This window comes from Echinops telfairi, unplaced genomic scaffold, assembly GCF_000313985.2.
Source record: "Echinops telfairi isolate 266 unplaced genomic scaffold, ASM31398v2 ScPeMD7_7467;HRSCAF=8505_1, whole genome shotgun sequence".
NCBI classification, from domain to species: Eukaryota; Metazoa; Chordata; class Mammalia; order Afrosoricida; family Tenrecidae; genus Echinops; species Echinops telfairi.
The window spans coordinates 27,781,692-27,802,592 of record NW_022111368.1 but is presented as its reverse complement, the minus strand read 5'-3'; the positions used below and the strand labels follow the sequence as shown (position 1 = coordinate 27,802,592).

Sequence of the window (20,901 nt, the reverse complement as noted above, 5' to 3'; positions counted from 1 at the left end):
CACCCTGACTGGCTCGTCTCCAACCCCCACTATCTTTTTTAATGAATTTTTTATTTTATTGTGAATTAGGTTTTGGGGGGTTTACATTTCAGACCATCACCTCTGCATTAACAGTTCAACCATCCTCAACACCACTACCCCCTCTATTCCATCCACCCCCCTGCCCTCCCCTCTCCCTCTGAGGGAGCTCCACCCTCTCCTCACTCAAGGCAGTGTCTGGCCACCCTCAAGGTGGACATCTGAGTGGAGCCACCAGGAAGCAGCTGGATATGTGAAGGCAGAGTGGGGGACAGTTCTGAGCTGGAAATGCCTGTTTGGGCTCTTTGATGTATAGTTAGTATCTAACGGCTCCAGGCAGGGACCAGGTCTAAGGACTGACCCTGTGCGCCCAGCAGGCTCGGGAGAAGGGAAAGGAACAAGATGGGGGGTGGGGGGTGGGAGTAGAAGGGGTGAGGGGAGAGGAGCAGGAAAGGGTTCCCAGGAGCAGAGGGTCCAATGCCAGGGCCAGAGGCTGGACAAGTCATCCAAGGGTGAGACCTCACCAGGGCAGGGAAAAGTTCCGCTCCATCCAGAAAAGACACCCACTCAGGTCAGACCCATTAGAGAGAATCTCGGGGCTGGTTCAGCCTGGGTAGCTAGCCCCACTCACCCCCAGCCAGGCACCTTTGTGTGAGGGGCAGCCTCGGAGGCAGCAGGTCCTTAGAAAGTGCCTGTCATGAAGCAGGCTGCCACAAGAGGGCGGCCTCAGGTCACGGTGGGTCCCAGGAGCGCCTCAGAAGCCATGGGGTGCTGCAGGGTGCAGGCAGGCAGGCTCCTGCTCGGGGCTCCACTGCAGAACACATGCCCTCTATTGGTGCCTCCCGCTTCCCACCAGATCTGCTCTGGGCAAGAAGCTATGACCTGAACAACCCGGTTCTCAGAAGCAGGGCCTGAGGCAGTAGGAGGCAGGGTGGCCGCCCACGCTAGAGCCTCTGGCCTATTCCTGGTGTCCTTCTCACCTCATTCCTCCCTCTGCTTTTGAAAATTATCAAAGGACAACATGCCCATTTAAGTGGACCCGGAGGGCAGAACAGAGAGGTCCAGAGGAAGGACAATCAAGGCCTCTAGGCCTGGACTGTAGCCACTGCATCGCCTCGCTCCTTGGATGGGCCCGAGCAGAGGCCCGTGTGTGTGGGCACGTGCCCGTGTGCGCACATGCCGTGGTGTGTACGCCTGCCCTCGGCCCCACGATTGCTCTTTCACGCAACAGCGTATTGGCTTCATCCTACGTCCAGGCTGTCCCGTGGTCAGGACGTGCGCCTGCTGCTATATGTTTATGGTGTCCCGGGTTTGGGGAAGCTAAAAAGAATGCCCACACTGGCTTTGGCTGAATCCTTTCTGCTCGTGTGACGTTTATAGCTGCATGACACACACCCGGTGGTGGGATTTCTGGGGCCACCGTTGCAAAGACAAACAAAACCCAAGCCAGTTGCTGGGGAGTCCGTTGTGACTCCTAGTGACACCCTGTCCGGCAGGGCAGAGCTGCCGTGGGCGTCCCCCGGCTGTCGACCTTCACAGAAGCTGACGGTCACAGCTTTCTCCAGCAGAGTGGCTGACGGGTCAGACTGCCCCTTAGGCTGCTCCAAACCTGGGTCCCCACACGCCCTCCTGGCCGTCGCCCTGCCCGCCCGGGGCACAGGAGGAGCAGGGTGAGAAGCACGCGGAGGGACCTGGGAAGCTCTGCCACCCCCAGCTTCTGTGGAAGGGCTTCCTCCCCACCCTCTCTGCCTCACAACTTCCCCTTGCTTTACATTGAGGGGCGACCCCTCTCCAGCTGTAATCCCTATCTGTCTAATTACGCTCTGCATTAATTTGTTAATGGCTTTAGGAACTGAGAGACTTGGCCTGGGACAGTGTGACAGCCCCTGGATCAGTCTGGGGACTTCTACCAAAGAGAGTTGTGTGTGAGGGACTGTGAGACTGGGCCACGTGGGCCTCAGGGTAGGCGGTATCAGCCCCCTGTCCAGCTCACTCACTGGTCCCCGGCCATGGACTCTCTGTGCCCACCCCAGGTTGTCAATATGGCTCTTGCCCATCCCCCAAGATTCCCAGACACCCCTGATAAGTGACACCAGGCGGGGCCTTGCCATCCCATCCCATGAGACAAGTGGTCCAAACTCAAATGCACTTGAAGAAATAATACTACCACTCTTGGTCTTTGCTTTTATTCAAGCCACTTCTGTTCACAATAGGGACTTTGTGAAGTAAGTGTAAGGGGAAGAGTCCCCCACGCCTCCAGACACGCCGCCTTTGCTCTGTGTGACGCACTGCCTTGTCCCCACAGGGAAGTCCCACCTGGCCATCGTGCAGAAGGTGAACAACGAGGGCGAGGGTGACCCCTTCTACGAGGTCCTGGGCCTGGTCACCTTGGAGGACGTCATTGAGGAGATCATCAAGTCGGAGATCCTGGACGAGTCAGATATGTACAGTGAGTGCAGAGCCCCTGTCCTGCTCAGGTCTGAACCCCGGGGTCCCTGGTTGGAGAGTCCCCAGTGCAGGACCGGGGCAGTGCCTCCCCGCACCGTCATGTGGTCAATCTTTAAAAAAGATTAGTGCTAGACCGTCCCAAGAGCATCACACAGGAAGAAAGCAAAGGGTCATTCAAAAGACAGGACAGAAAGAAAAGGTCACAGTGGACGTCGGAAGAGACTCTGACACTCGCTCTTCATCATGAAGCAGCTGGAAGCAATGACGACGGACGAGAACTGGACAGAAAATCTCAAAGGGCCGTTCAAGAAGGACAAAGTAAAGTCTCCTGAAATGTGCAAAGAGCTAGAGGTAGAAAGCCGAAAGGGACGACCGTCCTCAGCAGACCTAAGCTGAGAGAACTCAAGGAAAGCTCGAGCCTTGAATTGCCTGGCTGAAAGATTCTGTGGGCAAAACACTGAATGATGCGGGAAGCCTCAAGAGATGATGGGAAAAATACACGGGCACTGAGACAGAAGGAACTAGTCGGCATCCGGTCATTTTAAGAGGCAGCACATCAGCAAGAATCAATGGTAGAAGTCCAAACTGCACCGAGAGCTTCGGCAAAGACCAGACTGCAGGCATTGACGGACACCAAAGAACGCATTTCAGCAAGCTGGTGACACACAGGAAGCACTCGCCTGCTGTGTTAAGACATTTGGACGGCACGGACTTGGCAACTGACTGGAGGCGATCCAAAGAAAGTGACCCAGCAGAACGATCCAATTGTAGAACGTCACCGTTGATACCACACGATCGTCAAATTTTGCTAAAGATCAACCAACAACGGTTGCAGCAGTGCATGACAGAGCGTTAGCTGCCAGAAATTCAGGCCAGATTCAGAAGAGGACGTGGAACCAGGGATGTCATTGCTGATGTCAGATGGATCTTGGCTGAAAGCAGAGAAGACCAGAAAGATGTGTACTTGTGTTTTATTGATTGTGCAAATGCATCTGACTGTGTGGACCATAGCAACTTGTAGCTAGCCTTGAGAAGAATGGGAATCCTAGAGCGCGTCATTGTGCTCATGCAGAACTGGTACATAGATCACGAAGCAGTTATACAAACAAACAAAAACCACAGGATACTGCATGATTTAAAATCAGGAAAGGCATACATCAGGGCTGCATTCTCTCACCTTGCCTTTGCAACTCACTAGAGAAGCTGCAGTATCGTGTGCGGCACCAGGATTAGAGGAAGGTTTGGTACGAACCTGTTGACACAACCTTGTTTACTGAAAGTGAGGGGTCCTTGAGCCCTTGCTGATCAAGATCAAAGATTTTCATCCTGCAGGATGGATGGCAATCCAATGTAAAGAAGCCCATACTCCTCACAGCGGGTCAATAGGTGCCATCATGACAAATGGAAACAATTGAGGTTGTCAAGGATTTCGGCTTGCTTGGATCCACAATCAATGCTCAATGGAAGCAGCAGCCAACAGAGCAGACACCAAATTGCACTGGGCTCATCTGCTGCACAAGACTTCGTTACATTGTTGAAAAGCAAGGATGTTGCTTTGAGGCCTAAGGTGCCCCTGACCCGAGCCGCGGTGTGTTCAGTTGCTTCACACGCATGTGAAAGTTGGTATAAAGCCTGCAGAGTCGATGCTTTGAACTATGGCACTGACAGCGTCAAAGCACTGTGGGCTGGAAGGGCAGACACATCCGCCTTGGGAGAAGTGCAGCCAGACGTGTAGAAGCAAGGGTACCGAGCCTTTGTCTTGCATATTTTGGACGTGTCACCAGGAGAGACTTTTTTTGAGAGAGAGAGACTAGTCTTGAAAAAGGACATCGTGCTTGGTTACGTCATCGAAAGCGAGGAAGACCCTTGGCAAGATGGATTGACAGTGGCTGCAACCATGGGCCCAAACAGGAACGATGATAAGGATGGAGCAGGGCTGGGCAGTGTTTCCTCCTGCTAGACACAGGGTTGCTGTGAGTCAGGACAACAGTCCCAAGGCATTGTAGCCGACAGGCATCCCAAATGTCCAACCCTTCAAGATGCTATTGGGCCTCCTTGTTCCCCATCCTCCCTTGAGAATATCCCCTCACATCTCTGGGCTCTGCAATGTCCCACAGAAACTCATAAAACCTGGAGGAAATCTCACGTGGTGGTGGGTGCTGTTTAGTCCCAAGTCTGAGGGTCAGGCAGAGGTGAGCCAAATGCACCGGTCAGAGCCCCAAGCCAAAAAGGTCCCAAAGACATAGCAGCTCTTGCTTCTGCCAAAGCTCAGTGCAACGTGGGTGAGACCTGCATAGATGTCTCATCCCAGGAAGACCAAGGACTGTGTCTTCAGTCACACCTGTTACCGAGGTAGAGCCAAAGATGCCCCTGAGGCAACAAAGGGTGTGGCTGGGTTATACTCTGCTAAGGTGGCTTCTGAAAGATGTTCCCAAGGAAGCAAAGGGCACGGCTGGGTTCGCACCCTCGACTAGTCAGGTCCTAATCCCACCTGAATCCTCCCATTAGCTTGGTGGGAACCGCCCTTCAGAACGGGACTACAGCCACGAGCTCAGAGTCCAGAACTAGAGCAGCATAGAAGGAATGGTGACTAGCAGGGCCCTATTAATTGACTACAGCTCACCAGGATTTCATAAAGCCTTGCTTTACTTGCTGTCTAGAGGCAAGGATGGCCTGACTTTGTCTCATGTACTTGGGACACGTCGTCAGGAGAGACTGGTTCCTGGAGGAGGGAGGGCACCTGCTTGGTAAAGCAGAGGGGCAGCAAAATAGGCAGAGGCCCTCCACAAGGCGAGTGGGCACAATGGCTCCAACAATGGGCCTGAGGATCGATTGTGAGGAAGGTGCAGGGCTGGGCGGTGTTCTGTTCTGCTGCACACGGGGTCAATTTGAGTCAGTGCCCACTGGGCGGCTCCTCACAGCAGCAACAGAGCTCGCTGGGCACTGGTATGGGGTGGCCTGTGCGGCCCTAGTTAGGGAGGCGCCGCCTCCACTCCTGCCAGCCTCTGGGCCTGTGAGCCCCTGCCCGGCTCGAAGCCCGCTGCTCTGGGTTGAAGAGCCCATCAGATCTGGGAGTTGAAAGGTGGGTGCTCGGCTTTTCCGAGGTTCTTAGAGGGAAGGGTTCTTAGGCAGGCTAAGTTCCAGTTCTTCCTCTTGCAGCTGACAACCGAAGCCGGAAGCGGGTGTCTGAGAAGAACAAGCGAGATTTCTCTGCCTTCAAGGACCCTGACAACGAGCTCAAAGTGAAGATTTCCCCGCAGCTGCTTCTGGCTGCCCATCGCTTCCTGGCCACTGGTAAGCACCGGGGAAGACACCGAACTGCTGGTGGGGAAACAGCCCTGCAGGGAGAACTCATGGGCCGAGGGCTGCGGCGCTGGAAGGTTTGGCTGTAAGTCAAGTGGGCCGCTCCCATTTTACAGATGAGGAAACTGGGTCACGGAGCGGTCGAGTGATCAGCCCAAGGCCGTACACGCTGAGGGCAGAAAGCCTCTGGTCAGGCCCAGGCAGGCAGACGAGAAGCCCCCTCCTCAGGGAGGTGTAGCACCGAGTGATGAGTCTCCAGGGAAGGCCCGGCCTGTGTGAAGGTGTCCTCTCTCCCCGTCCCCACAGAGGTGCCGCTGTTCAGCCCCTCTCTCATCTCGGAGAAGATCCTGCTGCGGCTGCTCAAGTACCCAGATGTGATCCAGGAGCTCAAGTTTGACGAGCACAACAAGTACTGCAGCCGCCACTACTTGTACACCCGGAATAAGCCGGCCGACTACTTCATCCTCATCCTGCAGGTCAGCGCCCCTCCCCGACGGCCACACCGGCCCCCCGCCGGCCGGTGTCCATGCCGTCATCCCTCCTTCCCTGTTGTGACCCGGCCCCTGTGCTCTTCCAGGGGAAGGTGGAAGTGGAGGCCGGCAAGGAGAACATGAAGTTTGAGACGGGCGCCTTCTCCTACTACGGGACCATGGCCCTGGCCCCGGTCCCCTCGGGTGAGTCAGCCCCTCGGGCTCAGCTGGCCTCCAGCTGCCTGCAGTGGCTCCTAGGCAAGGATACTTTGTGTACTGGTGCCTCCGGGGGGAGGGCACGGCTAGAGACTGAAGCTGCCAGGACCCTGGAGTCTCTTTGGATGGAGTCCCAAGGACTGAAGGGAAGAGAGAAGTGAAGGGGATTTTGAATAGAGGCCCGGAGCGAGCCAAGTGCGTGCCCTGGACACAGTGAGACCAGGTTGCCTGAGCTGGAAGAGGACTGTGGGGGCAGGGACCTGTGAGGGAGCCCTAGAAAGTCCCTGGATGTGATAGGAAGTGAGGAGCCGTTAGCTGCCACGGGGCATGGGGCAGCGCGGCCAGCAGAGCCCCGGTGTGGCTCCCCGTAGCTGGGACCATGCGGGGAAGGTGTTGGAGGGAGGTCAGGGTCGTCAGGGGAGGAAAGAGTCCATGCGGACAGAAGGCAGGGTGCCCAGCCGGAACCTCTCGGCTGGGGCAGGTGACAGAGAGTTAGTTTTCCAGGGGGGTCAGCCACTGCCTTGGGCTTCAGGGTTGTTTGCAATGGAATGAAGGGTCTTAGGACTCAAGTGGAGACTAGACACCTTCCAAGAGAGGTTAGCCATGCTCTACAGACAACCTGAACCCACTGCCACCGATCCTAGAGAGGGTTTTCTAAGGCTGTAAATCTTCACTCCTTCTCCTGAGGGGCAGCTGGTGAGTTTGAACCGCCGACATTGTGCTTAGCAGTCCAGCGCTGACTGAGCAACGCCCGGGGGCTCCTTCCTACAGAAAGACCTCAGAAGGAGCCTCCTACCCTGGCTGCCCTAGTGCCCTCTGCTTTTCTGGCCTGGGCGGCTCAAGTGCTTCTGCTATAGAGGCCTGCCCCTGCTCCCTGTGGAGGAACCGGGCTCCTGAGCTGGGGCCTGGAGCCAATGGGCTGCCTGTGCAGCTCCAGAGAGCACGTCTATACCCGCCTGCCAAGAGCACCGCCCCTCCTACCAGCTGGGCACTGCTGTCTGGAGGGACCTGCAGGTCCGGGCAGTTCTCAAGCAACTCATTCTCTGCAGGGATGCCTCTGGGGCCTGGGTCCGAAGCCTGGGCTCTGCCCCTCTACTTGTAAGCTCTCAGTATCCACTTAGAGGAAGGCAGGGAGGATGCCTGAGAAACTCTAGTCTCCCTGTCGGAGCACTGGGTACTGTCTGGGCTCGGCCCGCCTACCCTCCCAGCAGAACCCTGCCGTCCCCTTTCTCTGCCAGTTCGGCCTGGCCCCATTGGGTCTGCCTTCGTTCTCGTGCCAGCTGGTGGCTTCCTGCCATCATTGATGTTTTCCTCTTTTGATCCAGTGGCTTCAACCCCGGCCGGGTGTCCGCCTGGCAAGCGGAACTCCCTGCTCTTCTGGCTCTCAGGTAACGTGGCACGGCTGGAAAAGGTCTCTCCGGCACCTGTCTCCTGCCCCACATGCTGCAGCTGCACTAACCCGCCCAAGGTCCCCACCTGTTCAGACTAGTGGCTGGCCCGGCTGAACGCTGGCTCTGCTTGCCCTCGTGCCCAGCTTCTGGGGGCCTCTGCTTCGCTCTGGAGGGGCTCCCCAAAGGTCCTCAGGCCTGTGAGAAGAGGCGCCGCGCACGCAGGCACTCACTCGAAGCCAGACAGACGGAGGGCCGCTTCCGGCCAGGCCGCGTGGGCCTCCTCTCTCCAGGCTCTGAGCAGGTCTCTTGGTCCCTCACCAGCCTGGTGCCCTCCGTGTTGTGGAGGAAAGGGGCCACCACGCAGGTGACTCACCATCTCGTCGGCGTCCTCAGAAACACCTTCCGGCTCTCTTCCCAGACGGCGCGCGCGTCTCTTGCTCAGGGGAGGCCGCCAGCCCAGCAGCCATAGAGTCAGCCTGCCCTGTGGATCCCAGCTCCGTGGTGCTGGCTCGCTCACTGCCCTCTCCGAGAGGCCTGGCTTCCTCCCCTGAGATGGAGAGCCGTAGGCCTGGTCATGAGGACTGCTATAGAATGCTTAGTTGGAGCATTTTATACTAATTGGACAATTACATTTACTATCCTTGGGGTAGGGCTCAATGATTGTTTCTGTATTTTCTCTATTATAATGGAATTAAAATCCATTCAGAAGAATTCAGGAAAAGACCAAATACCCCAGGCGCCTCCCATCCCTCCCTGTTCCTGTTCCACTCGGAGCAAGACCGTAGAGCGCTGTCCCCGACGGTTTCTCAGCCGTCATCCTCACCATGGCAGCGGCCATGACTCTTCTCCCGTGGAGTCGCTGGCGGCTTCTAACTGCCAGCCTTTCACTCAGTAGCTACCGTAAGTGCTCCCTCATCTTTACAGGTTCATACAGTCAGGTAGTTTTGCTTCTTGCTGAGCATGCCTTTCTGTTTTGGCCCTCTGCCGTCTATAACCCAAACCAAGCTGACTGCCATCGAGTGCGTGCCGTATCCCAGGGCGAGCCTGTAGGACAGGGTAGAAGTGCCCCGTGAGTCCCCGCAGGCCGTAGCGTGCCTGCAGGTGGGGAAAACCCTGGTTGTGGTTTTCTCAGACCACTGACCTTGGGGATCGGCCCCCAACTCGTAACCACTACACCACCCCGGTGCCTCCTGCTTTTTATGAGGAACCTCAAAAGGTGCTACAAGTCTCGTCTCTCTTTCTCGCCTCCGAGTCCCGAGGGTTTTTCTAAGGGGCCGAGAGGTGCTTCTCCAGGCCTCCCTCTCCCGAGCCACGCCACGTTCCAGGGGCACATATCCCTGCGTTTGCTGATCCTCCCCTTCCTGAATAGTCCCAGCGGAAGGCCCGTCTTTCCTTACCCTCTTATAAACCTCCTTCTGCCCTAAACCTCCGTCTGTGTTTAAGATTATTCTTCCAGAAGTGAAATTACTAGGCCCAACCAGGCCCCTGCTTTTTCGATGTTCCGTTGATTATTTTGTTTTCATCAGGAACGTAAACAGAGAGGCCTATTTAGAAACTTGGGAAATAGAAAGGAGAACGAGTAAAGCCTAGCAAACCCGCTGCCCATCGAACCATCGAACCAATCGTAGCTCATAGCGGCCCTGCCGGGCGGAGCAGGGCTGCACCCCGGGGTTCCAAGGCTGAACCTCTGCACCGAAGCAGACAGCCGTCTTTCTCCCACGGAGCAGCTGGTGGATTCTAGCCATTGACCTGCAGGTTGGCAGCCCATTGCATAATCCGCTGTGCCACCAGGGCCCACGGGGCATTTGAAGACATGGTAAAGCCTCCGTACTTTTTTTTTTTTTTTTAAACATTTTGTTAGGGGCTCATACAACTGTTATCGCAATCCATACACACATCAATTGTGTAAAGCGCATCTGTACATCATTCTCAAAACATTTTCTCTCCACTTAAATCCCCGACATTAGGTCCTCATTTTTATCCCCCTCCCTCCCCGCTCCCCCCTCCCTCATGAGCCCTTGATAGTTTATAAATGGGTATTTTGTCTCGTACTTTCCTCACTCACGGTGGCCATAGTGTGACTTCACCAGTGGGGAGAGTGTAGGAGCAACTCCCCAGGGTGATTGCTGTGAGTCGGAGGTCAGACTTGGCCCTCACCCACAGACCCGCCCACAGCGCTCGCTCCACTGCGCTCCGTCTGTTATCAAGGGCCACACGGAACGACCGGCCACTCCAGGAACTCAGAAACTCAAACACACTGATGCCGACTCACAGTGACCCTGTAGGACGGGCAGGCTGCCCTGAGTTCCCAAGACTAATCTTTACAAGGGGCAAAGTCTCATCTTTGTCCCACAGAGCGACTGGTGTTTTCAAGCTGTTGACCCTGCGGTTAGGCCCCCTCGCAACCCACTACCCCACCAGGGCTCCACTGAGGAACTAACGAGTCACGGTCCCTGATCACAAACGGCTTAGGGCGACAGCCACTTCTCAGCCCTGCCCAGAGGCGGGCCTCTGTCTAGTCCTAGAGCCCTCCTCCCCTCCACTTCCTCAGGCCTCTTGGGCTGACTGGCCTCTGCCCTGCTTAGGCAAGTGTTACAAAGCCGTGCCTATATGTGCACCCACTGCCCTGGGCTGCAAGGGCTCTGCTCTCTCACTCTCTCACCAAGTGCCTGGAGGCACCCACTCTGCAGCAAACCACCCGCCCAAGCCTCGCCGCTTACGCACCATTCGGCCAAGAGGCCCATGGCTGCCCAGCTCCTGCTTCTGGGGCCGCCGTTTCTCCGCTGTTGCTTCGTGCTGCTTCTTGCTGACAGCACTGCCGCCTGGGTTTAGGTGGGATTGAAGGTGCACAGCGCTTTCTGGTGGTAGCCAGGCCTCTGCGGTGGCTCACTTTAAGCCTAGCAATGGCACAGTCGCTCGATCGTCCTGTCTGGTTCCGTATGTTAATTGCAGGGTCCCATCCCAACAGGGGTTCCAAGCTGACAAACCCCTGGAAAGGCACACTCAGAAACAGATGCTTCCTGTCTGGCTCTACACCTTTCCAGGGTCTCTGTTTTTAGTAGGTCAGGCCACTGATTTGTGTTGGTAGTAAACTCCATTCCTATTTTGGGGGTATGACTAAGCATTCATTACAAACATTCCAGATAATTAATGTGGAATATTAACTAATAGCTAGGATTTGGCGTGTGTGCGTGTTCTAAGAACTTATCCAGGAGTGTTAAATTGGAATGAGTGATACAGCACATGACCCGTCCGCTGATGGCCGTTCATGTCCAGTCATCGGCTGCCCCAGATGGCGTTTTTTTGGAAAATCATTTTATTGGGGGCTCGTACAACTGTTATCACAATCCATCCATCCGTCCATTGTGTCAGGCACATTTGTACATTTGTTGCCATCGTGACTCTCAAGACATTTGCCTTCTACTTGAGCCCTTGGTATCAGCTCCTCATTCCCCCTCCCTCTCCCCTCCCCCTCCCTCATGAACCCTTCATAATTCATAAATTATTATTTTGCCAGACGGCATTTTCATAGGTTTATGAATGGAAATCCAAGCTTTGTTAAAGTTCAGCGAGTTTTACCAGTTCAGTCTCACTGAGCTAAAGATGCACTCGGTCGCCTGAAATTCAAATGGTTTGCCATTTTGGCTGGGCTATTTGTTAGACTAGCCAACTAGCCGTTAACTAATGAACAAAGCAGCGCCTACTCCTCGTTTGCTTTTAGTGAGTGAGCACGATTTTGCATTTAACTTCACCAGGCACCCTTTGCTTTCCTCTGAGGGTCTCGGCAACACGAGGTGGCGACGTGCAGTGATGTGCACAGTGCCCCTGTGAAGGTTCCTTTCTGGGCCGCCTGCTCTGGGCTGGGATCACCTGGAGGCCTGTGCTGCCCCTAGTGGCAGGGAGAGCGGCAAACCCCCATTGCCTCTTGTCTGCAGAGAGCCCAGAGAAAGCTGGGGGAAGGCTGAACACTGGGGCCCCTGGGATCTTGTGAAAAAAATCAGCCACCCCCTCTGCCAGGCCAGCGGAGGGATAAATGACCACTTCCACATGCCACTTCCTGTCTGGGGGGGGCGGTTGGAGAGGGACACCCCTGCCCTCTGCTTCCATGAGAAGAGATCAGCAAGGTGCTGTGAGCGGGCACCGGGGCCCAGCACACGCCAGGGTAGGGCTAGGACTGTGTTGCCCACCCACCACGCAAACCACGAACAGGACACAGTCTTGACCCCCAAAGGGCATTGGACCGAGTGGCAGAGTACACACTGCCCCCACCGTGAACACGATGTGGGCAAGAGATGCCCACGTCGTCGGCAGTTCCTGAGCCGAGACGGCCCGTCACTCGAGGGTAAATTGCGGCGCTGCCTTTGACCGCTGGTTGGAAAATGAGAGGCTTTATGGCCTTACGTTCTCCAAGTCCTTGATTTTTCTCCCTGGTTTGTGCTTGTTGTCGTTGCACGGCGGGTCTTCCATGACACACTAACCCCCTTGCTCTGAGAATTTAGACCTTCCGCAGTAACAGCTTCCACGTGGTTGCTCTTAAGAACTACCTCCTGCCCCCGGGGATGGGTGCAGGCACCGCTCCCCGACTCGTGTGGGCGCCTCAGTGGCACCTGGCCCCAGCATCTCCCGCTTTCCCCACAGACCGCACCGCACCCTATCCCACTGCCCTCAGCCGCTCGGCCTCTCTCAGTTACCCGGACCGCACAGACGTCACCAGCACCTCTCCCACAGCAGCCACCAACGTCCAGTTTGGCAGCTCCCCCCTGGGCCAGTACACCTCTGACTTCAGTGTCCGGGCGCTCACGGACCTCCAGTACATTAAGGTGAGTGTTTCTCGGGCCCTCCACCTGGCACGAGCCATCTCCCTCCTCCCAAGGCAGGGGCCTGGTGAATCGGCCACTTCTCTGCCACCACACCCAGCCTGGAGGGCACAGACCCCAGACGTGTTCCCGAGGGTTTCTGGCCCGGGCCCCACGATCCGTTCTGCCTTCTGGTCTGTGCTGTCTGTCTGTGAGCCTCTTCCTTCCCTCCTGTAGATCACCCGGCAGCAGTACCAGAATGGGCTGCTGGCCTCCTGCATGGAGAACTGCCCTCAGTTTCCCGTGAGCGGGTGCGCCGTGTGCACAGACAAGCCCGAGCTGCCCGTGGTGGATGAGACCACGACCCTTCTCAACGAGTGCAACTCCCTGCTGCACAGGACTTCCCACGAGAGCGCCATCTGACAGGAGGGCCCGGGGGCCCCCGCCAGCCCTGCGGGGGCCCCCCCAGTGGGCCCGAATGAAGACAGGAAGCCAGAAGAGCGTGCGTGGTGGCCGCGTGAGCACCCAGAGGGGCCCCCGCCCCTGGGAACCAGGCCCTCTGACAGGGCCCTCGGACCCAGACCCGCTCCGAGCGCGGCTGCTCAGCCCCGGACTGCTTGCAGCAGGGGGCCAGCTCCTGTGAGCACACGTGGTTTGGGTTTTTTTCACTGAGAGAATTTCTAACAAGGCTCATTGCTCCTCTTTTAAAATATCATCATTTTGGGAAGGGAATGAGGAAAGGAAACAGTTAAGGGACTCCTGTTTTTTTTTTAAAGGTTTCTTTCTTTTTTGCCCCCATAAACTCACCCCAGGAAGCAGTAGCCATAACCTGCTCCCAGCCATGACCTTCGGTCTGTGCCCCGACTCGGGGAGCCTTCTTCTGCCGCTCCTTCTCCAGAGATGGCACCCCAGAGGTCAGCTGGGGAGTGTCGCTTCTTGAGAGGAAGACCCATCTTCCCAGGAAACAGGGCCAACCAGCTGCAAGAACAAATACCTGGGCATAAGCGTTGAGGCTCGTGTGGCATCGCTGAGGGCAAGGGATTCCGGATCATTGTGATGGGGACACAGTAAGCCAGCGACAGAAGAGGGGCACGTCTGCTCATGGCAATCACTGGACCCGAGGGCTCTCTGGGCGAGTCTGAGCTCCTCGGAGCCTTCTCTCTCCTGTGCCCACGTCGGTTTGCCTCGCAAACCCTCCCCTCTTGCTGGGCTGACTGAAAACGTCAGGCAGGGTCTCATCCCTTTAAACAGCGCTCCCTGCTCCTCAGGCCCGGCCCTCACTTTGACCAAAGGCTTCCCTCTCTGGGAAGGTGTCCCAGTTTGAAGGGACTTATCTGGGTCACTCCTCGGTTCCAGGGATGAATCTGGATGCAGGCGTCTGCATTGGTCATGACTGATGCTCCCCACTCCCGTCCTCCACACCACAAAAAGGGAAGTTGGGGCTCCTTCGCTGGCCCCCTGTGGCCCTTCTTTCCAGACTGACAAGCCCTCTCGGGCCTGGGGGTGAAGGGGCCTGTTGAAAACCAACATGAGCAGGTTGTCATGCCCTTGCCTCTGGCCAAGGCTAGCCCAACCTTGCTCGCACGGCGTCCCCTGAAAGGCAAATAACTGGCAGTCCCGTTTCCTCACTTCTGTAATCCTGCCGGGAGAGGCCAGCCTGCCTTCTGCTGAGGCTTTTGGTACTGTGCCCTCAGAGCTCCACCCCGTGAAATCCTTCCTCAGCGCCATCTCCGTGGGGCCAGCTCCGGGCCTCGCGCTGGTAGCAAGGCTGTGGGACCAGGACCGTTCATTGGGTGGAACGGAGCAGAGACCCACGATCCAGGCCAGGGAGGCTGCAGGCCTTCTACCCGAGTGTTAACTTATTCAGTTGTTCCCTCAGCTAACGGGGTCCTGTCCCCCAAGTGCTCTGCTTCCTAGGTGCCTAGGAAGTCCTAACTCTTGGGACCGGGACATGTTTTGCACCAAGTATACCTGTCCCTGGCCAGTTAGAGGGTTTCCCCACGCACAGCATTTACTTGTAACAGCCTGGCAAGAAGGTAGTGACGCTCGTGGGCTTTCGGCCACAAGGGACGGATCCTAGCTAGACCTTTGTTCCCCTGGAGGGAGACCCCTTAGTTGTTTTTTCTTCTAGGAGTAGTTTGCTTTCTGTGACCGTGCAAGAGTTTGCCAAACTGTGTCACTGAGAAATCTCAGTGCCGGGGGGCAAAATGCATGGCCCAAGCTAGGTGGGTGCGTGTGCAGTGAAAGGAGCAGGTACACTCACTTCTACAGCTACCTCTTGGCACACACACGGTTCCTAGCAACAGAAGGCCCCGCCTCCTCCTCCCCCACTCTTCCCACCTAGAATCAGTTCCTACAGAGGATCATAATTATCTCCAAATATTACTGGTCTGATAACTTCCTCCTCCCTGTGCAATTTTTCACTTCCTATTCCAACCTCCCGTTCCTGGGCTGAGCCATACCCCGGAACCGGCCCATCCCTGCATGTCTTCCCTGGAAGGGAGGCCTTCCCAAGCGGCATTCAGATGGGTAGGCAAGTCTCAGCCGCTATAGCAAATAATGCGTATTTATTTTGCATAAGATTTTAATTTGTATATTTTTGTGATTTTTCTTTTTTTGGCATTGTTATAAGTTTGACTCTCGGGGAGTTTTGTTGTTATGAGTCTTGTGTCTTTTGTCACAAAACAATGAATATTTGCTAAACAATATATGGAATTTATTTTTGATTGGTAATAAAAAGAACTCTGTATAAATCTCGGCCGGGGTGCGACTGGCCTGTGTAGGGTCAGGTGCTATCCTTGGGTAAGGCCTTCCTGAAGGTCTCCACAGCGCTCCCTTGCAAGAGCAGGTAGGGGAGCTTACACACAAACTTACTCCTGCGTTCTCTGACATTTTGCATCTACTCAGACAGTGAACAAGGAGCCCTGGGGGAGTAATGGCTACAAGTCAGGCTGCTGACCTCAAGGTCCGCAGTTCAAAACTGCCAGCTGCTCCCCTGGAGAAAGATGAGGCTTTCTACTCTCGTAAAGAGTTAGTCTTGGAAACCCACAGGGGCCGTTCTACCCTGCCCTGTAGGGTTACCATGAGTCCGAACTGACTCGGTGGCAGAGGTTTTTCTGAGACAACACGAAAGTCTGTGCTCCGGCTATCTTGTATGAAGACGGTGTTATCTGGCAGAGCGCTAGGGTGTGAGAGGTGAGCGTAAACCGGCCGTGATGGTGAAGGTTGCGTGTCAGCTTGGCTGGGCCACGATTCCTTGTGGTTTGGGAGTTACCTATTGCAATGCCGTCCTCATCCTCTGGGATCTGAGGGTGACCTGGTCCTTAATCAAAACTCGGCATAAGGTGAAAATGGAGGATGACCAGCTCAGATTCCCGGCAGCGCCGCCGCTGAGAGGGTCTGCCAGTCTCGGTTAGAAGTCTGGCACAGATCATGGGCACCACCCGGAGGCCAGCCCCACTCCGGACAACGGGACCTCATGGTGACCCTGCGTGGTGGAGTCAAACTGCTCCTGGGATGTTCCTTCCTGAAGCAGGTGGCTAGACCTGCCCCCACAGTGACGCCGGGTGGTTTGGCACGGCCAGCCTGTAGGATACTGTTCCTGCTGCTGTTAGGTGCCGCGGAGTTGGCACCGCGACTCACAGCAACCTTGCGGACCACAGAACGCAACACCGCCATCCCCACAGTTGTGATGTTTCGGGCCCATTGTGGCAGCCACTGTGCAATCCATCTCATTGAAAGTCTAGTTGAGTGCACATAACTGGTGCTCCCTGGACGGGAGGGAAGTGGGGTGGGGGTGCAGCCATGGCACCTTCACTCCCCTGAGGGCTGGAAGGTAAGAGGAGCTGGGTCTCGAGCCCTTGCCTCTCTATCCAGACTTTCCCAGGCTGTGGTTCGGGTGTGGAGTGGCTTCCTCTCGCAGCGAGCGCCCCTTCCACTCCTGTGCCCCCAGCTATGCAGACGGCCGTGGGGTGCACAGGCAGTCAGGGAAGGCGTGTGTGATCACGGGTGCGGACGGGGGTGGGTGGGCGACTCATCAGAGAAGACAAATTCGGGAATGTGTTTGAAAGGGGGAGGCGCTTGGGGAGGCAAAGGGGAAATGGCAAACTGAAAGTAGAGCAACTGCAAAAGCTCGTGTGTAGGTGGGCAAAGTACGTCTTCCCAATCTGTTTGCTCCGTGATTCCACACACGTTTATGCCCCTGCTCCATGCCAGGCGTGGCTGCCGCCTCGTCAGGGAGTTTACCACCTCGTGAGGAGGATGGCCACACAGGGCCTCCGAACTGGCCGTTTCTCCTACCTGGCACTGTCTCCGGTCTTTGTGTAGCTCGTGCCCTTCACTCAGCCAGTCACCTTACCCCGAAACAGCCCCGCCCTAGCTCCTCGGCCCCTTTTCCTCCATGTTGCTAAGGTGGTGTTAGGCACCATCGAGTCGATTCCTGTTCGCAGTCCCTGTGCACAGCAGAACAACACCCTCCCCCTGCCCTGCGCCTTCCTCTCGCGGCTCCTAAGCCCGAACCCACTGTTGCGGTCACCATGTCCAGCTTCATGCTTTGGGCATGTGTTCAGCAGAGACCAGTCCCTGGAGAAGGAAGGCCCTCTATGAGTTATCGCGGTTAATCGGTTCTAGACCCTACCGTGATAAATGAAATTCCGCGAAGTAGGATTCCTTATTTGTAAATCAAATATTTTCGTAGTTAGAGCATAGAGGACATGAAAAAACACCCTTTAGTCACCATTACACTCGTATTACCCAATTTATTAAACGAAAAAGGGAAAATACAGTAAAACATTTTGGACGTTACAGTTATCATTTATTATTTATTATATTATTTATGGCATCTAGTTTACAGTCTTACATATTTCACATACAGTATTATTATACATAGTTCTTAAAAATACTGTAATCAATAGCCTATGAAATGACTTAAGGGATGTACTCTACAGGTGGGTCGCCGTCTTTTTCCTCTGAAGGAGCCGGTGTAGGCAGTGGGTGCTGTTACGCAAAAACCGCGATAGAGTGAAGCCGCGGAAGTCTAAGCGCGAAGTGGCGAGGGTTCACTGTACTGGATGAGAACATGGTGGTTGCTATATTTAATCTGCTGTCCCTGCATTGGAATCAGCTCCCAGGAACGGGGACTCCACATTCCCTCCATTAGAACAGATACAGTGCTGCTACAGTGCAGGCGCTCGGAATTTGTTTTAATCAATTTTTTTATCGTGAATGCGTTGGGCGGGCACTCGTGATTGAATAACTAGGTCAGCACTGGGTGCTGGGGAGCGGGGAGCACATAGTTCCCAGAACCTTGACCCAACCTAGTCAAGATAAGGAAGGCATCTGGAGGAAGTGGGTCGGAGTGAAGGTTTGAGAGAGAGTTGGCCAGTAACGGCACAGTCGGGTATGGGTTTAAAACTCAAGGGAAAGTAGATAAAACATGGGAACGACCAGTAAGGAAAATGGCCCAGAAGGGGCCAAGGAGGGTACTGAAGGTCGAGTGGCAAACGCCTCACTGATGCTATGACTAACCAGGGGTCGGGCAAAGAATGGTACAGAGCCAAGGAAGAAGTGGGCGAAGTACCGTGTGGGCTCATGCCACCCTAGAGGCCTCTTAGAAACGGGAGCTCACTCTCAGGGGCAGTGTAAATAATGGCTGTTCTCTTTCAAGTTTGACCCCATTGTTCTTCCACTCAAAAGTGTTTGGTTTGCCCCGAGCACTTAGCGACAGGTTCATTTCCAAGGGCACCTGAGACTGGAAAAAGTATCTTGTCAAAGGTCAGGCGGTGTCTCCCAATCTGCAGGGATGTTCACGGTCTTTCCTCTGGAGCAGTGCTTTCCCAGTCAATGACTTTCCAGGCCTGTGACTCATTCCAGGTTCCCCTCAGGGCCAGCATTTCATCTCCACTAGAAGACTGAAAACTGAACTGAAGGGGCTGACGCTATTATAACGGCGTTTTCCCACCCACACACCCCCCTTAAATGGAAACCCGACTGTGCAGTGGGAAGTGTCAGCAATGTCGTTCTGCCATCTCGAGTGAAGCAAATGACTCCAGAGCTGATCACAATCACCACCTGGACGTGCGTCGGCCGAGTGACGCCTGGCTCTGAACTTACAATGCAGAGGAGATAGGCACTCATTCACTGCCACCGAGTCAACGTCAACTCACAGCGACCGTGCAGGACCGTGCCGAGCTGCCCCCAGGAGTCTCTGAGATTGCAAGTCTTCCTGGGAGTAGAAAGCCCCACCCTGCTCCCTGGGAGCAGCTGGCGGTTCCCACTGCAGGCCATGCAGACTGCAGCCCGATCATCACACCGCTAGGGTCCCTAGAAGAGACACCACCACCACTTTCTAACCCTCTTAAGATTGAATTATTTATGCTTTGCATTTTTTGTTGAAACCATGTGCTTTCATGACTATAAGGCATTTTGATAGTTAATGGGACACGTGTGTCCCCAGGTTGCTCTGGTGCTGAGGACGGTGGAAAACCGGTCCTTCAGTCACAGGCCCCCACCGGATGTCAGCATGCTCTAAAAGTGGGGTAGCTGCTTTCCACCAAACCTGAGACGAAAGATGTAAGTGGGCACTATATGCCCCATGGGTCATGAAAGGGTTAAACTCCCTACCCCACCCCCACCCCAGCAGCCATTCAAAAGGGCACCACAGGTCCACTGTTCACAGGTTACTGCTGTTGGTTGCCATGGAGTTGTGACTCATGACAGCTCCACATGTGCAGAGTAGGACTGCGTTCCACATGGTATTCCCCAAGCCTGTCTTCTGCTGTCTCTGGCTGGGTTCAAACCACCAACCTTGTAGCTAGTAATCAGTTCACTTAACTGTGCCATCCAGGGATTCCCCCCACACACACTTTTTTTCAGGGATGGGGCATTTCATCTTTTACAATAACATGTTTTACATTAATTGTGGCCACGGTATCTACACTTTTGAAACATTCCATTATTTTCATGCCACAGCAAATGTGTTTCTACAGAATCCTTATAAAGATGGTTTAAAATGACAGGTGTGTTATGTTCGAGGAGCTTCAGAACGTTTGTGGGAACATTCCATTTCTTTTCATCCCATTTCTCCACAAACATTTTGAAGCCCCCTTGTATCAAACAGCAACATATGTAGTCTTTATTATTACTTTTATTGGGGGCTCATATCTCATCACAATCCATACATTCATCCAGTGTGTCAAGCACATTTGCACATACGCCGCCATCATTTTCAAAGCATTCCCTTCCCACTTGAGCCCCTAATATCAGCTCCCCATTTCTTCCTCCTTCCTCCCCACATATGTAGTCTTTGCCAATGTCTCCTTAAGTTAGGAAACATGGAAACAGATAAGAGTAACGAAAAATACAAGTCCCTTATTCTGGATACCTTTAGAAAAGCCTTGTCAGCGATTCTTACACTACCACCACCACCACTCCTTTAAAGATCATTTAAATGGAGTAAAGAACACTTCATACTGTCGATGGGTCATACTGTCTTCTAACTCTCCAGTGAGGATCCTCTCCAGTATATCTTGGTTCTGCGGGATTATTTCCCAATTAGTTGCTGTCAGGGGAGTTACGAGACCCAGCATCCATCCCAGGCCTTTGTGAGCTTCACTTTCCTCCTGCAACATGTTAATAACATGAAGTAGCTGCTGGGATCCAATGGTGTGTGTTTACCTATTAACCATTCGGTCTCTTGGCAGGAAGGCAAGTTCCTTAGAGGTCTAGACTGGGTTTGACTTCCTCAGACTTGGAGCGATATAGGTCTTCAATAAGCCTTAGCTTCTCGCTGCCCTGCTGGCTTTGTTGGTGCACCACCGGCTGCTTGGGGAAACGCAGCTGTCTGCTCCTGTAAGGATTACAGCTCAGCAGCTATGCATGGGCAGTGGGTGTTAGTGGGTTCAGCCCTTTAGGTCTAAAATACATGGGCTCTTCTAAGGAAACAGCAGGTTTCCTGTATACTCAATTTCAGGAATACGGACCCAGCAGCCCCTTCCTCTGCGCCTCGTCTGCAGCCCGCGGCCCCGGGAGCTGGAGGCGGCCGTGGGAGGCAGAAGCCCCGAGGAGCGTGCCCTCGCGTGCGGGCCGACTCGGGAGGCTGTGCCTGCTCTGCACACATAGGCTCGCTGCTCCGCGTCCTCCAGACGCCGTCCACCCCTCGGCCTTACAAGCTGCGGGCGAACCCCGCCAGCCGGGAGCCCCACGCCCCCCAATCCGCTTTGGGCCTCGCGCCCGCAGCTTGTTTACTTCCCGGCGCAGCCT

General features: G+C 54.9%; 2 protein-coding genes across 2 annotated transcripts in view; both read left to right on the top strand.

The window, feature by feature from the left end:
- The window catches only part of CNNM4 (cyclin and CBS domain divalent metal cation transport mediator 4), a gene marked incomplete at its 5' end in the record, with an annotated part of 38,238 nt that extends 22,839 nt beyond the window's left edge, over positions 1 to 15,399 (top strand). The window contains 7 exons of the mRNA XM_045283835.1: positions 2,324 to 2,467; positions 5,626 to 5,760; positions 6,076 to 6,245; positions 6,347 to 6,443; positions 7,781 to 7,843; positions 12,485 to 12,666; positions 12,880 to 15,399. Coding sequence (XP_045139770.1) covers positions 2,324 to 2,467; positions 5,626 to 5,760; positions 6,076 to 6,245; positions 6,347 to 6,443; positions 7,781 to 7,843; positions 12,485 to 12,666; positions 12,880 to 13,065 — 977 coding nt within the window. The remainder of the gene's footprint in view (positions 1 to 2,323; positions 2,468 to 5,625; positions 5,761 to 6,075; positions 6,246 to 6,346; positions 6,444 to 7,780; positions 7,844 to 12,484; positions 12,667 to 12,879) is intronic.
- The window catches only part of CNNM3 (cyclin and CBS domain divalent metal cation transport mediator 3), a 23,708-nt gene continuing 15,927 nt past the window's right edge, over positions 13,121 to 20,901 (top strand). The window contains exons 1-2 of the mRNA XM_045283834.1: positions 13,121 to 13,281; positions 20,655 to 20,739. Coding sequence (XP_045139769.1) covers positions 13,121 to 13,281; positions 20,655 to 20,739 — 246 coding nt within the window. The remainder of the gene's footprint in view (positions 13,282 to 20,654; positions 20,740 to 20,901) is intronic.